This window comes from Cnephaeus nilssonii, assembly GCF_951640355.1.
Source record: "Cnephaeus nilssonii genome assembly, chromosome: 20".
In the NCBI taxonomy this organism is placed as follows: Eukaryota; Metazoa; Chordata; class Mammalia; order Chiroptera; family Vespertilionidae; genus Cnephaeus; species Cnephaeus nilssonii.
This window is the reverse complement of record NC_137091.1, coordinates 21067285-21084898: the sequence shown is the minus strand read 5'-3', so window position 1 is coordinate 21084898 and position 17614 is coordinate 21067285. Positions and strand designations below refer to the sequence as shown.

The 17614-nt window shown below is 46.6% G+C and overlaps 1 protein-coding gene across 6 annotated transcripts in view; it reads right to left on the bottom strand.

Annotated features, from left to right (window-relative positions):
* Window positions 1–17614, bottom strand: part of ZNRF1 (zinc and ring finger 1) — a 103415-nt gene that overhangs the window by 7557 nt on the left and 78244 nt on the right. For all 6 annotated transcript variants that reach the window (XM_079800716.1, XM_079800715.1, XM_079800717.1 and 3 more), the window contains exon 2: window positions 7427–7522. In XM_079800716.1, coding sequence (XP_079656842.1) covers window positions 7427–7522 — 96 coding nt within the window. The remainder of the gene's footprint in view (window positions 1–7426; window positions 7523–17614) is intronic.

Genomic DNA, 17614 nt, shown 5'->3' with positions numbered 1-17614 from the left:
AAAAGAGTGAATGGAAGGAAGCCACTGCACTCCATGGGCCCCAGCAAAAGCCGAGCAGGACAGGAAGAGCACCGCAGCGAGTCAGCAGCCCTCTACGAGATTTCTAAGACATTCTGGGCACTAGTGACTCAGTGAATAAGCCACGAACTCAGGATGCGAGAAGCTCAGAGTCTAGCAGGAGAGGCTGAACAAGAAAACGGAAATGAATAGCACAGCAATTTCTAGGAAGTCTTATGATGCATATAGGTCCAGGTATGAGAGGCATGAAAAATGTCTAACTGGGGTGGCGACTGTTCAGGGGAGGATATTCCAGGCAAAGGGAACAATATCTGAACACCTGGGACCGGCAGGAGGTTTGCTATGGTAGGTGCAGACTCCTGGGCCATGGGGTGACCAGGAATTGAACCTGCCACCTCTTGGTGTATGGGCTGACCATCTGGGGTTTAGAAGAGAGATGTGGGTGACAGGTTATAGATGAGGCATAGAGATCAACTGGGGAGAAAGTTTAGAATGAAACCCAAAGAAGGCAGAATGCAAACCTAGGTCAACCTTAATATCTGAAAGGCCGGTGAAAGAGGTGGAGTAAGCAAAGGTTACCCAGAAGTTCTCAAAGCCACAGGAGAAAAACTGAGAGAGCAGGTTTATGGAGGTGAAGAAAGGAGAGCTTAAAACAAGACCAGTTCTCCACTACTAAGAGTTTAATTGTTCGTGGACATTGTCCGTGAGACATACTGAGGTTTCCTGTGTGTGTTCACTTCAGCCTCACAATCTTAGGAGCCGGGCAGGGCACATGTGTTCTCACTTTATGAAGATACTGAAGCCAGAAGTCAGACATCTTGCCTAAGTCACAGGGCTCACAAAAGGTCGTGCAGATGGGGGACCCTCTAGTTGGCGCCCTTCTCCACTGCTGTTTGTCCCTGCCCTCTGATTACTTGGGTGTAAAGAGAAACATCTGAGGCCTATAAAATGAGGATTCCTCAGGGCCTAGAAGGCTATGGTGACTCAAAGCCCCTCACCAGGAAGCCTGAGGGAAAAGCCCAAGATACAACCAACTCCATATATCAGTTCCTGTGTACATGAGCTGGGAGAACAGCCACTCTCAGCTGCTTGGCCACTGGACAATCTGTGGTCATTTTCTCTGTCTGTAAACCCAAAGGCTGCCTGAAGGTTGCTGGGATGGGGTTTGGAACTTGACTGCATGGGGAAGCCAGCGGTGCTCACACCCAGCACAGCGCCCAGGGAAGCAGCCTTCTTCCCACAGTGGAAGGCAGGAACATGCCTGAGTGGGTTGAGTAAGACTTCCTGTCCCAATCCCTGGGGCCCTGGAAATCAGCGGCCCCCAGATGTCTCTGGGAGCCAAGCAGGAAAGGGGAAATGACGGAAGCGGAAGCTTGGCTATCAACTGATTCCTCTCAGATGGGAGCCTGCTGCCCACTGTGGGAGGACCTGACAGCACAAAGCAAGGACACTGGGCCTGGCACAAGTTGAGGCTGCTCTGCAGATGAACTCAAATGCCCCTTGGCATCCCCAGGTCCCGAGGAGGGGCTCAACCAATGCCAGTTGATGAGTACACAGGAACAAAGCTGTGCTTTCTGCCTTTCTCTCACTGCCTCCCAAGCCCCTTCCACGCATCTTGTGCAAGGCCAACATCACTGCTCTGGAAGTGTGTTTGGCCTGACCGGGGGTGGTGCAAAATGGTTCCAATGCCTATCCCTCCAACCAGACCAGGGAACCAAACCAGAGTGGTAGGCAAAGTTCTCTAGAGCCAAAATGGGACCCCAGAACTGCTGGTGACAAGGAGGGGGTGGGGAAGCCCAAACAGCTACAGATACATTTCTGCCAGCAGCCAGGAGGGAAGGCTGATGTGCAGCTCACAGCCAGCAGATGAGTGTGGGACTGTTCAATATGTTTCCCCTTGTACCTGATGCCAGGCAAGGCCTTGGTAGGACGGGAGGTGGGAGCCAGAGGGAGAACCCCAGCAAATGACACAGAGAACAGGCTCCACCCCCTGGCCTCATTTCCAGCCTAGGTGCAGAAAGCCTGGTCTTACAGCTTCTCAGCATGCACCACGCTGCTGGCCTAGTCTCCTGAGGGACAGGAAGGGGCAGTGCCACCAACGCCAAGACCTGCCAGCTCACCCTGGCTGGTTTGGTTCAGTGGATAGAGCATTGGCCTGCGGAGTGAAGGGTCTCCGGTTCGATTCCAGTCAAGGGCACATGCCTGGGTTTTGGGTTCGATCCCCAGTAGGGGACATGCAGGAGGAGCCAATCAATGATTATCTCTCATCATTGACGTTTCTATTTCTCTTTCCCTCTCCCTTCGTCTCTGAAAAAAACAAACAAAAACCAAAACAACAACAAAACAAAAAAATCTTGCCAGCTCCATTCCTGCGGAATCTCTGGGCAAAGGGGAGACTTTTAGCAGAGTGAGTTTACCTACCATCATCCTCACCCCAATACCCCGGGACTGTGAGGTGTGATCCAATTGTTTTGGTGAGGTGGGCTGCAATGGCAACACCCCAGAGGAATGAACCACTAAAGCTCAGGCCAGAGGGTTTCGATTTACAGAAGCTCCCACAACCACCCACGCAGTCCCCTCCTTTGGCTTCCTTCCCACCCACCCCACTCCTCACTCACCCAGCAGCCTGACCTGCCAATCAGCAGCTGCTGGGAGCACCTTCCTCCTTTCCCTCCTGCAGGAGGAACACCAGGCCAGACACCTCTGCAGCCAGACTCAGCAGCTGCTACAGCATCTAACAACTGCTCCTGGCAGCGCCCTACTGGGCTAGGCAAACCCTTGGCCAGGACCTGGCTTCCCCAGACCCAAGAAAAGGCATTACCATTCCAAATAAAGGGCCTCAGTAGACACGGACCAAAAAAGCACCACTTGCTCAGGTCTGCTGGCTCAGCAGGAGGTAAACTAGCAGCAGGTATTCCTGCTTTGAGAGGAACCCAATTCCCTCTCCTTTAAACCTTGTGTGACATTCAGTATTTCAAGAGGCCTGAAGTTGGGGACAATGACCTTTGGCAGATAAGAGGAAGGGTAGTCAGGATCTTGAAGGAGCAGGGCATGGGGTCTGCACCCCCAAAAGAAAGCTGAGGGGAACCCTCGCCAGTGTGGCTCAGTTGGTTGAATGTTGTTCCATGCACCGGTTGCCGGTTTGATTCTGGGTCAGGGCACATGCCCGGGTTGTTGGCTCGATCCCCAGTAGGGGGCACGCAGGAGGCAGCTGATTGATGTCTCTCTCTCTCTCTACCTCTCCTTCTCTCTCTAAAATCAATAAAAACATATTTAAAATTTTAAAAAAGCCAAGGAGAAACTTCTGAAGCTGCTCTGAGCACCACCAAGCTCTCCTAATACCAATGGCAATGGAACCTGCCACACACAAGACTTTCCCAGGGCCAAGAGCCCCTGGCTGGTCCTGGAACCAGGGCCTCCTATGCTTTCAGTGGGCAGTCAGTCATCTGTCATGCCTCCCCTCACCCCTGTATCCGACTCTCAGGTGTTCACAGCAAAATCAGGTTCCCCATGTTGAGGCTCACTCTGCTAGCTGAGCAATTTGTTAGTAAAAATTTGAGTACATATTCTTGAGGGCAAATTCCCCAGTCTCAGAACCACAAACAGATGTTGGAAAGGGAGAGAAGTTAAAAGTCCCATTCAAGCTGACCACATTTACCCACAAAAATGGGTCTCTCCAACTCCTTCCTTATTGCCGAGGAGTCCTGGGTTCCGAGCTGCCCTGGAAGAGGAGCGTGAGAGATGTAACGTGTAGTGTTGTGGGGTCTGGCACCCTCCCTGCCCCTCCAGCAGGGGTTAGCACCTGCCCCAGCACAGGCTACAGGTCTTTGCATTTCTCTTGAGCACTGGGCAAACCAGCTGAACTAGTCTTGTCTTTACTAAAGTGTTTGGTGTGTTTTAATCTGGCAGGCGGCTACTGGAGGCCTTCCAACCTACTGCTCAGGCCAACCCTCATAATAAGAAAAATACTACTTTCTGTCTGCCTCATTTAGGAGGTTTCTACTTTTTTTTTCCTTTGGTGGTTAACTAAATTTCATCTTTTATAACCACTGTAAATTTTCTTTAAAAATCCCCAACTGGTGCCAGCAATTACAGAAAGTGTACGTGTGTGTGTAGAGGGGAGACCTCCAGGGCAGTGAACAGGTGTTCTAGTGAATCTTCATAAGAAAATAGCATTTCTCTCTATAACTGGGTAAGTCTTCCCCTGCCCCCTTTCCAGAAAGATTCTGAGAGTTCTATACTTCACAGACTCTTTAAGTCTCCTCACTTTTTTTAATCAGAAAAGATAAAGTGAAGCTGGAAGGTTGGTATGGTAAGAAATCCTGGGTTAGATATGTTCCTGGCAAAACCAAAATAAATATCTAGAGGTCCTGCCTGGGGCTTTGGCCTGTGGACCCTGAAAGGCCCATGCTTTATCTGAACAAGAACAGGACCTAGGCCAGCCCTGGAGACCCCCACGGCATGGACAAACCCCAGGTGGCCAACGCCTTCTTACCTGGAAGGTCTAGGTGCCTTCAGAAAGGAAAGACAATCTGAGGAGTCCAGTCACAAGCCTCCTTTCACACTAACTGCACACAGAGGGGCCAGACCACTGTTTCTGAAGCACCTGCATCACCGTATGACCAATTCCACTGATAGGACCCATGCAACATGCCCTCTCGTGGTAAAGCACTGGCTTTTGCAAAGGAGATCCTTGAGCTTAAAGCCTCTAGCTTGCGTGTGCATGCGTGTGCGCACGCGCACACACACACACACCCGAGGAGGAGGCTTTTCAATTAGAGGAGGAGGGAAAAAATGGGAACAGCCACAGTGATGTCTCACACAGTGATGTCTCAGGCTGGCCGGCCAACCTCCTCGTCCTCTAAGGGGACTCTGACTCTGAGTGTGGCTTCTGTGTGCTCAGACCACATGGGGCTGCCAAAGCCCGCTCTCCTATGGAGGTGGAGGTGGAGGAAAGGAGACCCCTCCCCACGGCTGCGCAGGGAGTTCTCCAGGACAGAGCCCAAGCCCCTCCTCTTCCCCATTCTCCAAATGGGACCAGTGGTACCCCATTCTCAGGTGGCCCCAAGAGCACTCTGCCCTCCACAGCTGCCTTTGCGAAGTCGCCCCTGATGACACCAGGAGCCTAGCCCTCTCGGGCGAGCCCACTCTAAGGCTGCTTTGTGTTCTTATGACACAGGCAGTGTCTCCAGCAACTCTTCCCAGCAACCCACGGGACAAAAAGCAGTCTTCATGCCGGCTCTGTGCAGTGTGGAAAATAAGCGAACACAGTTTCTGAGGCCATGGCTGGGGAGAAGACTCCTCTCCGCCGTGGTCCCAGGCAGAGAGAAGGAGCAGGACAAAGAGGAGCTAGAGCAGCCTCCAAGGGACGCACACTGACAAGTCCACCGCGAAGCCCAGAGTGCGTGTGACAACTGATCCAGACACTGCAGCCGTCAGTCCCCAGAGACAGGGAGCGGCTGCCCGCTGGAGAGAAGAAGGGATTCCTGGACACCAGGAGAATATGAAGGGGAGAGAAACTCTGGGGATAGAGATAGGGCCAGAACCTTCCTGCGGCTGGGCCTCCTACCAGACTGCGTATAGCTGAGACAGCAAGTAACCATCCCGCACACAAGCACCCAGAGCCTTTGGCTGAGCAAGTAAACAAGAGATGAGAACATTAGGATGTGTTTTCAGGAGAAGTGAGTGGGTTAGCCTTGTCAGGTTCATTTCACAGGAAAAATCTGGAATCACCAGGCCTCCCTGGGCTAATGCTGGGTGGAGGAAGGAGGGCATGGGGATCTGAGGAGGCAGGAGCCCAAGGACAGGTCTGTAAAGAGTCTACCCAGGAAACTTTCACCATGAGGATGGGGACAAGCAATCCAGGCTCACCTCCTGTCCAGTCCTCAGATTCCCTGAGAGGTCACAGGACTCTTTTCCTAAGCACTGCTGTGACTTTAATCCTAGAAGGCGGGCCCAGTGCCAGGGTTGGGGTGCGTCCCACTCAGATCCAGTGCTTGCTCTTTTAGAATACACAATCTCTAATGAACATGGTTGGAAGCCCAAACTAAGCACATAAGAATGGAAATCCACTGCCCGGCTGGCGTGGCTCAGGGGTTGAGTGTAGACCCATGAACCAGGGTCTTGATCCCCAGTCAGGGCACATGCCCGTGTTGTGACTCGATCCCCAGTAGGGGGCGTGCAGGAGACAGTCAATCAACGATTCTCTCACATCATTGATGTTTCTATCTCTCTCTCCCTTTCTCTCTAAAATCAATTAAAAAAAAAAAAAAAAAAAAAGAATGGAAAACCAGAGAGCCACTAGCAGCACTAAAGAGAAGTCAGTCCACTCCACAAAATGACAAAAAGAAACCCAAGATGGTCTCACCTCTTTTGGGGCTGCTGTAACTTCCTGAGCACTGACCATGTGCCAGCTCTGTGCTGAAGGGTTTTATATGTAACTAGAGGCACAGTACAGAAAGTCATGCATGGGTGGGGTCTGGCCTGCTCCCATCAGGCTTATTGGGCTGGGGGGGGGGTGGCGCAGGGAGGGGGGAGAGGAAGGGCCGCAGGCAGTTGGCTAGCTGGCCCCGCCCCCTGGTCGAACTCCTGGTCAAAATCCTGGTTGAACTCCCGGTTGAGGGGACAATTTGCATTTTAGCCTTTTATTATATAGGAGGATATCTTACTTTATCCTGACAAAAATCCTATGAACTAGGTATTGATGTCCCCATTTTATGGACCAGAAAACCTAGGCTCTGCTAAACTGAGCAACTTGTCTAGGATAATAGTCAGTAAGTGGTTGCAGCAGGCTTTGAACTCAGATCAGCCAGGCTCCAAATCCTATTCCATGGCATACCAGGCAGATGCTGACACTCTTTTCGTCCACAGAGGTGCCACTTAGGGGGATGTGGGTTTCATGGAATCCCTGGCCCAGTTTCCTACCCGTGTATTCACTGCCCAGCTCTGAGGCAGGCTCCATGGCAGGAGTGACCAGGTGGCAGCTCAATGTTTTAATTCCCTAAGGGTGTCCACATCTTGCATCCGTTCTGCCGTGCAGAGTCAGGGCTTACGCACTCCATGCGAACCATTGGCACAAACTCCCTGTCCCCCAAGGAGAGGTCACACCCTCTGCTGTCAGGTGTGAGAATGGGCAGAGCTCTATCACCCAACCAGAGGTCCAAGGAACCAAGGGGTCGGAAGAAAAGACAGAGGGACTGAGAGACCCAAGAGACTTCCTGGTACCATGGACCTGATCCCTGGGCCTTCCTTCCTTGTCCCACTGCTCTTCGTCTCTGATTGGCGCAGTAAGACTTCCTAACTGTCAGGTGTCCCCTGACTATTCCTGCCGGAAGACGGGTGGAAATGCTGCCCAGAGGCACGTGAGGTTGGGAAGACCTCACTCAGAAGCTCCCAGCCAAGTGCTTACCATTGTAGGAGAGGCGAGGTTTGCTCAGACACATTATAAAGTGCATTTCCATCTCATCGGAAGCCACAGACTTGGAGCAAATGGGGCACTTGAAACCTGAAAAAGAGGAAAACAGGATGCAATGTTTTCTCTAAACTAAGTATATTCATTATAAATGTAGATACTCTTAAGTGACTATGGCCGTGTGGGGCCAGAGTCGACATGGAGAATTCAAATCTAGATACATTCTAGACTTGATTTCTCCTTCATTAAATCACCCAAAATTTTGTTATTTTATCACAGCCCCTGACTCCCATTTTTTCACTTGTGCTCTCCCAGTCATATGCTCGTCATTGAAGTTTATCAGAAGTCACCAACAGCTAATTTGAGTTTTATTTTCTTTTAGATCCTTTCCTAAGGGAATCTAAGGGGCAATGAGAATAGGCAGGCATCAAATCAGAGCAACTAAATAATCCATCTTTGAACAACAAAGCATCGAACACCCTTCCACTTCACAGCCCTCGAACCTCTTGGTTGGGTGCCTGGTGGGAGGAATTCCTACTGTCATCAGCATCTCCATCCCTTACTCAGAGCACCTTTAGGCAGCTGCCCTCTGAGTGTGCAAGCCAGAGTGCTCCCAAATGCCTCGCGTGCCTTGGCCATATGCCACTGAGAGTAACAGCTGTTTCACAACACCACGCAAACACAGGGTTCTATTCCCAAGTGTGGACTGTTTATAAACCCAAGGGGTTTCATCAGAATTCTATCGGTATTGGAGATTTCAGTTGAAAATCTTCTGAGCTGAACTCCAGGAAGCAAACATAGTCCCTTGATTTATTTTTTTATAAATCATTTTTGTTCTTAATCCTCACTCAAGGAGAGTGGAAGGGAGGGGTGGGGGGGAATGAGGGGGGGTGAGAGAGAGAGAGAGAGAGAGAGAGAGAGAGAGAGAGAGAGAAACACCAATGTGAGAGACATATAGGTTGGTTCCCTCCCACATACACCCAACTGGGTCTGGAGATCAAACCTGCAACCAAAGGATGTGCTCTTGACTGGGAATCAAACCCGAGACACTTCAGTACTCGGGCCAACACTCTAACCACTGAGCATTGCCAGGGCTATTTTTATAAACACCGAAACTACTTCCAATTTCCCCCATCTTACACTTATTGAAATTATTTTCAATGGATTTTTTTCCATTCTACCAAAAGATTCAATACTATTAAGAAGCTATTGTTGTGAAGATTTGGATCTTCTGTTAATTTTCAACTAGAATGTTCCATGCACAATTTTATTAGATGCTGGTAATATCTATCAGCGACATTTCTTATGAAACAGATAAAAGGCTGGGAGTTCGTGTGGACTGTTAGCTGCTCCAGGACAGGAGAATTCCACACCTTCACCAGTGTCTTTCCTCTCCAAGTGGCCTTACTCAGGCAACCTTGGACCTGCTCTCTGCAAATAAACCTATATTTATATCAAATAGCATTCCACAGACTGACAAGCCACTAAAAGATTGTCTCATTTTCTTCAGAGGTTGGCTCACCTTCTTTTCTGACTCAAAATACCAATTTTGCAACAATTTAAGTGACTACAGGATGTGTCTACTTTAAACTTGCTAAGTCAGCACTTTGTCTGCAGGCTGAGGGCCCAGGGCTGTGGGCAGGCCAGGACGGATGCAATGAGCTCTGGACCAGGTCCTGACACAGACACTGTAGGTGTTAAGGTGATTTGTTACTAATAAAAAACCTTACACCTCAGACATTCTTCACTTTCCTGGTAACTTAGAACAGATTCATGGTTATCGCAATAACAGCATTAGCCAATCTCTGAATCCCAATGTGACTCATCGAGTGCAGGAAAGGAGAGGAGTTACAGCTAAAGGGCTGGGAAGCAGCCACCCAACAAGAAGGTCTACAAGGGAACGTCACTGATCATTTATGTCCCAGGAAAAACCAAGCTGCACAGATAAAGAGGCCCCAGCTAGACCATCAGGTCAAACGGAGGGAGCAGGGCTGAGACTAGAATCTGATTCTTAGCTCCCTATCTGAAGTCCTTTCCATCAGAGGAAAGTTGTTCACAGGTGTGATGCTGTGATTCATAATAAATATATGTTTGGTCTTTGTCCTGTTTCTGGCACAGAACTCCCAAAACCCTTGAGATTTTTCTAACATCCATCCTAAGACCAATAATATTTGGTCTGTTGTCATCAATTCCTGAAATAGCTCCAGAGCCATGAGGTGAAAGGAGTGTCTTATTAATCATAACAAGCCCTTTTCAACCACACCAGAGTTTATGTGAATGAGGCGGCTTTTGGAAAGCCTTTTGGTAAACTAAGGCTAGGGGCTGGCTGCCAGGGGAACCCTCGGCTGATGAGAGGGTTGGAACTTTGAGTCCCACCCCCCGACCTCCCACTTATGTAATAGACTTTGAGGAGGGGAGAGGGGCTAGAGATTGAGCTCAACCACCAATGGCCAATGATTTAATCAACTACGCCCATGTAACGAAGGCTCCACAGAAGCCCGAAAGGACAGAGATCAGAGAGCTTTTTAGGTTGATGAACACGGAGAGATTCAGGGAGAGGGGTGCCCCTGAAGAAGGCATGAAAGCTCCGAGCCCTTTCCCCATACCATGCCCTATATATCTCTTCCACCTGGCTGTTCCTGAGTTACACCCTTTTATAACAAACTGGTAGACTAGTAATGAAATGTTTCTCTGAGTTCTGTAAGCTGCTCTAACAAATGGCATGAAAATGAGGAGGGGATTGTGGGAACCTTTGATTAACAGCCAGTTGGTCAGAAGCACAGATGACAACCTGGACTTGCAATTGGTGTTTGATAGGAGGAGTGGGGGAGGCAGTCTTATGGGACTGAGCCCTTAACATGAGGGATCTGATGCTATCTCCAGGTAGGTAGTTTCAGAATGGAACTAATTACTAGGTGGTGCTGGGAAGACATACCTCAGAACAGGGTTTTAAGAAAGAATTAGATTGGGAGGACATGCCACTATAGTAGGAAGAGATCTACATTCCAGCAAAAGCTCGGTTAGGGCCACTTAGATCACTATCTCTGGATGGGGGGGGGAGGTGGGGGAGGAAAGGGGTAAGACATAACTCAAGACATAACTCGAAGTCTATTATATAAGTGGGAAATGCCAAGATGCCCTGGGTTTTCTGGCCTGAAAACCTTGGCAATAATCTAACCTCCTTGGACCTCAGTTTCCTAAAATGAAAAATAGTCATTTACCTTACTCTTGCTAGAAGCCAATGAAATAAGAAACCTGAAAGCATGCTAAAAAGCAGCTAATTAAATGTATGTGGCAGCCCTTGACAAGGAGGAAGGAACAGGAGGACTGGGGGAAGGATCTGGGGGCCGATAGGGTGATGGAGCATAGGGTGCATAGGCCGAGACCATGCAGTGTACGAGGGGTGGCCAGTTTGCAATTCTGATTTCTTTGAACTTCCAGAGCACCTCCTATGGCACTTTCCTATAGCCAACGTGGACCACGGTCCCTGTTAACCTCTACAGAACCCACTCTTGCACATGATAATAACAGGTCACGTTTATTGAGTCATTACTATGGGCAACCACTGGGCTTTACAGGTCTTCCCATTGACAGAGTATGAGGTGGGTACTAACATTAACTCTATTTTGCAGAAGAGGACATCAAGGAAAGTCACTTGCCCAAGACAACCAGAGCTGAACGCAACACCCAGGAAGTCTGACAGCCGGCGTGCACCTCCTCACCAAGCTGTGTGACCAGCAGAGGAGGTTATACAGCAGAAACAACCTAAATGCCACAGGCACCAGTATTACTAAATACTAATTTCAAATCTCCCATGTAGTCCCAATTTCTCCTGAAGTACCCACAGTCCTGGATAATTCCATAAACTAAAACAATTTAAAAAAAAAATCCACCCCCCTGCCCCCCCCCCCCCCCCCCCCGGGAATTCTGTTAATATGGAAGGACCGAGTTCTGCTTTCCACTTGGCCCCGGAGCCTACAGCACTGGCTGTGAGATGCTGAGTTTGCAAATTACCTTTTAAATGGAAATTAAAAGGCAACAGGTAAGAGAAATGGAAAACTTTGAAGAGCTAAGGGGAAAAAACTAATGTCTTTCCCACCTTCTTTCCTGAAAGGTCACTGGTGATCAAGATAGATTCTACCCCTCTACTGCCCCAATTTTTTCTCATAATTGTCCCATCAAGATTCAACACCAACAGCCCTACGGAATGATAAATTCTGTGATCTTCATGAGCTATCTAAAGGTTAAGATGTCTAGGAAATGTTGATGCCATTTTGGAAAACAGTCCAAATCAAATTAAAATCAGTCCTGCAAAGTCGCCCAACTGACATGATTTTGTTACATTTCTTGAGACCTTCATCGGCACTCAAGAAGCAGATAGGAGATGCCTGATTTTCCCTCATGAGAAAGCAACAGGTGGAGTCCCCAGGAGACCCCGAAACTGCATCTGAGACTAGACCCTGCCCACTGCCCTGGAAGCCAGGTGAACAGACAGCAGGGCACCAGCTGCCTTCCTCTCTTCCATCTGATGGACTTTCAGAGGCAGTGCCCTGCACATGTTGTGTCTTTACAATTTGCCACCGACAAAGTGACGGGAGTGAACCAAGAGACCAGCTCAAGGGTATACAGTCAGAAAAGCCGAGGACAGTTTGATCAGCCAGAAGAACCCAGCTGCTTCCTGTCTTTCAACAGTGTCCTGCCTAAGTAGGGAATCCTCAGTGGGACCAGAGACCAGGGAACAGAGGTGACAAACCTGTCTTCGCCACCCAGTGCAGGGTCTTGACCCCGTTTTACTGCCAGGACAGCAGCAACTGGCTCAAGTTATAACTCTCCCAATTCCCTTGAACATTTATCTGGCAATAAAAATTAAAGTTCTTGTGCTCTGGGGACCATTTACTTCTCATTCTGCAAAACTGCAACCTTCTCCTTTAAGACCTGATTTCTTGGGACCTGTGCTCTGCACGTTGCCCCAGTTCCCTCCCTGACCCTCCCTCTATGCTGATGCGCTATTTTAACGCTGCCCCAGTTCTGCGTGTCTCTGGGATCACCTAAACAGAGAAGAATCAAAAGCAACCAGGGAATATGAAGCCATGCCATCCAGGCAGGACCTCTTGTCCTGGGGAGGGGGGGCGAATGGGGACTCCTCTCACCTAGGGGCTCAGAGAGCCCTATCCCCCAACAATGCATCCCTACTGTCCAGTTCCTGGTTTCCAGCTTGGATCTGTCCCTCTCACATCCTGGTGGTGCTTCATGTCGGTAAAATGAGACATGACTAAATGAATTCAATCCAATGGGACTTATTGCAAATGTCAGAGCAAGAAGTAACACGGGATGCCTTTCTTTTACTGCAGAGATGTGTCCCCGAGAGCAGAGGTATCCATTCCCCTCTCCTACCCCTCTGGAAACCACCGTCTATGATTTGCTGAGGTGTGGGCTGGTCTCTCCTGGAGAACATTCTGGACTAGGGAAAGGCCCAGGAGTTCTGGCTTCTGTCTCTTTCAACACTGCTTTCCTGGACTCAGCCTCCAGACTTCTTTCTGTTCTAGGGCCTGGGGCTCACCTGTTTCCATCAGTTCTCCTGGTTCTCAAGCCTTCAGACTCGGACTGGAACTAAAGGCAATGGGCTCTCCTGGGATTTCTGGCAGATTATGAGACTTCTCAGCTTCCTTGATTATATGAGCCAATTCCTTATAATAAATAATCTCTCTCTCTCCACCCCCCACTACAAACGATTCTGTTTCTCTGGAGAGCCCTAATACATCTGTTTATTAAAATGCCAAATAATAAAAATGTAAAAGAGTTACAACATCAAATGTTGGTGAGAATGTGGAGAAACTGGAACTTTTACTTTGTTGGACTAAGTACAAAACGGAAAAGTCACTTTGGGAAAAGATCTAGTAGTTCCTTATAAAAATATACACCTAACCTAACCCCAGCAATTCCTCATCTAAATATTTACCCCAAAGAAATGAAAACATATGTCTACAAATAGATATGTATAAGCATGTCCAACACAGCTTTATTCGTAACAGGCAAAAACTGGAACCACCCAACTGTCCGTCAACAGAATGGATAAACAAACTGTGGTATAACCATGGAATGCAATAGAACACTACTTAGCAATAAAAAAGCAACAAAGCACTGATACATGTAACAACATCCATGACTATTAAGAACATGCTGCCCAGCTGGCACAGCTCAGTGACTGAGCATCGACCCATGAACCAGGAGGTCACGGTTCAATTCCTGGTCAGGGCACATGCCCGGGTTACGGGTTAGATCCCCAGTCGGGGGCATGCAGGAGGCAGCCGATTGATGATTCTCTCTCATCATTAATGTGTCAATCTCTCCCTCTCCTTCCCTGTCATTGAAATAAATTAAAACGTATTTTTTTAAAAAGGACATGCTAATGAAGGACACAAAAGAGCACATATTATGATTCCAATTATATGAAGCTCTAGAATAGGGAACTAATCTATGGTGGAAAAAAATCAGAATGGCTGTCTCTATGAGGTAGGAGCTGGGGCAGAGACAGAGCGAAAAGGGGATGAGAGAACTTTCTGGGGTGATGAGAATGTTCTACATCACAAAGAGGATTTGGGTTACATATATGCATGCATTTGTCAAAATGCAATGAATGTACTATCGATATTTGAGATTTCAATGTTTGTAAATTGTACCTCAACCAGGAAAAAAAAGCGTAAGCAAATACTGAACTGTGGTTAATGACAAACATGACGAAGCATTTAGATGGTGTGATTACTGTATTAAAAATGAAATGCATCAAAAATAAGATTCATGCCCTCGCCAGTTTGGCTTAGTGGATAGAGCATCAGCCTTCGGACTGAAGGGTCCTGGGTTTGATTCCGGTCAAGGGCATGTACCTTGGTTGCAGGCTCCAGGGCAAGTGCAGGAGGCAACCAATTGATGTTTCTCTTACATCGATATTTCTCTCTTTCCCTCTCTCTTCCACTCTCTCTAAAAATCAATAGAAAAATACCCTCAGGTGAGGATTAGAAAAAAAATGTTGAAAAAACAGATAAATAATAAAATAATTAAAAAAAATAAGATTCCTAAGTTAAACTTTCAACTTTTTTGTATGTTTGAAATTTTCATAATAAGACACTGGAAAGTGTCAAATAGTGAGATGTGTATGTGTGTTAAGTTAGCTAATGTCGGGGAAGGCCCCTCTGAAGGAGTGACAGTTAAGCAGTTGAATGAATATCTTATCTAACTATAGGATTCTTTTTTCTCTCTCCAGCTTTGTTAAGGTAAAGTTGACAAATAAAATTATAATACATTTAAAGTGCAGCTCAGGCCGAAACCGGTTTGGCTCAGTGGATAGAGTGTCGGCCTGCAGACTCAAGGGTCCCAGGTTCGATTCCGGTCAAGGGCATGTACCTTGGTTGCAGGCACATCCCCAGTAGGGGTTGTGCAAGAGGCAGCTGATCGATGTTTCTCTCTCATCGATGTTTCTAACTCTCTATCCCTGTAAAAAAATCAATAAAATATATTAAAAAATAAAGTGCAGCTCTGGCTGGGTAGCTCAGGTGGTTAGAGTGTTGTCCCGACATGCCAAGGTTGGGGGTTCAATCCCGTCAGGGCACATACAAGAATCAACCAATAAATACACAAATGGATGAAACAATAAATTTATCTCTCTCACAAATCAATTAATAAATTCTTTTTAAAACGTGCACAGCATAATGACTTGACATAGGTATAATTGTGAAAGGATTCCCACAATTGAGCTAATTAACACATCCATCACTTCACAGTTACCCCTTTTTTGGGGGGAGGAGGGTAGAATGCTTAATATATCAGTAAATTTCAATTGTACAAGTTTTTGAGGTTTCAGATCTTATGCTCTTGAATCCAGTTTGAGTTGATTTTATGTATAGTATAAGCTAGAGGGTACAATTTCATTCTTTTGTATGTAGATATCCAGTTTTTCTAACATCATTTATTGAAGAGATTATCTTTTCCCCATTGTGTCTTCTTGGTGCCCTTGTCAAAAATTAATTGAGCATATATAATTTTTTCTGGCCTCTCTGTTCTGTTCTACTGGTCTGTGTTGATTTTATTTTATTTTGTAATCCTAACCTGAGGATGTTTTTCATGGATTCTGTAGAGAGGAAGGGAAAGGAGGAGGAGAAATATCAATCAGTTGCCTCCTGCACATGCCCTCATCGGGGGATGGAACCTGGGACCTTTTGGTGCACAGGACAACACTCCAACCAACAGAGCCACAGCGGCCAGAGCTATGTGCCTGTTTTTATGCCAATACCATACTGTTTTGATTACAACAGTTTTGTAACATAGTTCGAATTCAGCAAGTATGCCTCCACCTTTATTCTTTTTCAAGATGCTTTAGCTATTTAGGGTCTTTTGTGGTTCCATGTGAATTTTAGGATTGTTTTTTCTATTTCTGTGAAAAACGCCACTGGAATTTTAATAGGGATTGCATTGAATCTGTAGATCACTTATGGCAGTATGGACAACTAACAATATTAATTCTTCCAATCCATGAACACAGGAACATCTTTCCATTTATTTATGTCTTCAATTTACTTCAATGTCTTATAGATTACAATGTACAGATCTTTCATCTCCTTAGTCAAATTTATTCCTAAGTATTTCACTCTTTTTGATGTTATTGTAAATGAAATTGTTTTCTTTTCCTTCTTTTTTTTCAATTTTATTTTTTTTCTTTATCAATTAAGGTATTACATATGTGTCCTTATCCCTCCATTGCCCCCCGCCCCCACTCATGCCCTCACCCCCCTGTTATCTGTGTCCATTGGTTAGGCTTATATGCATGCATACAAGTCCTTTGGTTGACCTCTCCCCCTTACCCCCACACCCTCCCCTACCTTCCCTCTGAGGTTTGATGATCTGATTGATGCTTCTCTGTCTCTGGATCTGTTTTTGTTCATCAGTTTATGTTGTTCATTATATTCCACAAATGAGTGAGATCATGTGATATTTATCTTTCTCTGACTGGCTTATTTCACTTAGCATAATGCTCTCCAGTTCCATTCATGCTGTTGCAAATGGTAAGAATTCCTTCTTTCTTACCACAGTGTAGTATTCCATTGTGTAGATGTACCACAGTTTTTTAATCCACTCATCTGCTGATGGGCACTTAGGCTGTTTCCAAATCTTAGCTATGGTGAATTGTACTGCTATGAACATACGGGTGCATATATCCTTTCTGACTGGTGTTTCTAGTTTCTTGGGATATATTCCTAGAAGTGGGATCACTGGGTCAAATGGGAGTTCCATTTTTAGTTTTTTAAGTTAACTCCATACTGTTCTCCACAGTGGCTGCACCAGTCTGCATTCCCACCAGCAGTGCACGAGGGTTCCTTTTTCTCCACATCTTCGCCAACACTTGTCGTTTGTTGATTTGCTGATGACAGCCATTCTGACAGGTGTGAGATGGTACTGCATTGTCATTTTGATTTGCATCTCTCGGATGATTAGTGACTTTGAGCATGTTTTCATATGTCTCTTGGCCTTCCTTCTGTCTTCTTTCGAAAAGTATCTATTTAGGTCTGTTGTCCATTTTTTGATTGGGTTGTTTATCTTCCTTATGTTAAGTAGTATGAGTTCCCTGTAAATGTTGGAGATTAAACCCTTATCGGTGATAACATTGGCAAATATGTTCTCCCATGCAGTGGGCTATCTTGTTGTTTTGTTGATGGTTTCTTTTGCTGTACAAAAGCTTTTTATTTTGATGTAGTCCCATTTGTTTATTTTCTCTTCAAGTTTCCATTGCCCTATGAGAGGTATTGGTGAAGAAATTGCTTCGGCATATGTCTGAGATTTCTCTGCCTTTGGATTCTTCTAGTACTTTTATGGTTTCCCGTCTTATGTTTAAGTCCTTTATCCATTTTGAGTTTATTTTTGTGGTCTAGTTTCATTTTTTGCATGTATCTGTCCAATTTTCCCAACACCATTTATTGAAGAGACTGTCTTGACTCCATTGTATGTTCTTGCCTCCTTTGTCAAATATTAATTGAGCATAGTGGTTTGGGCCAATTTCTGGGTTCTCTATTCTATTCCATTGGTCTATATGTCTGTTCTTGTGCCAGTACCAGGCTGTTTTGAGAACAGTGGCTTTGTAATACAGCTTGATACCTGGTATTGAGATCCCACCTACTTTGTTCTTCTTCCTCAGGA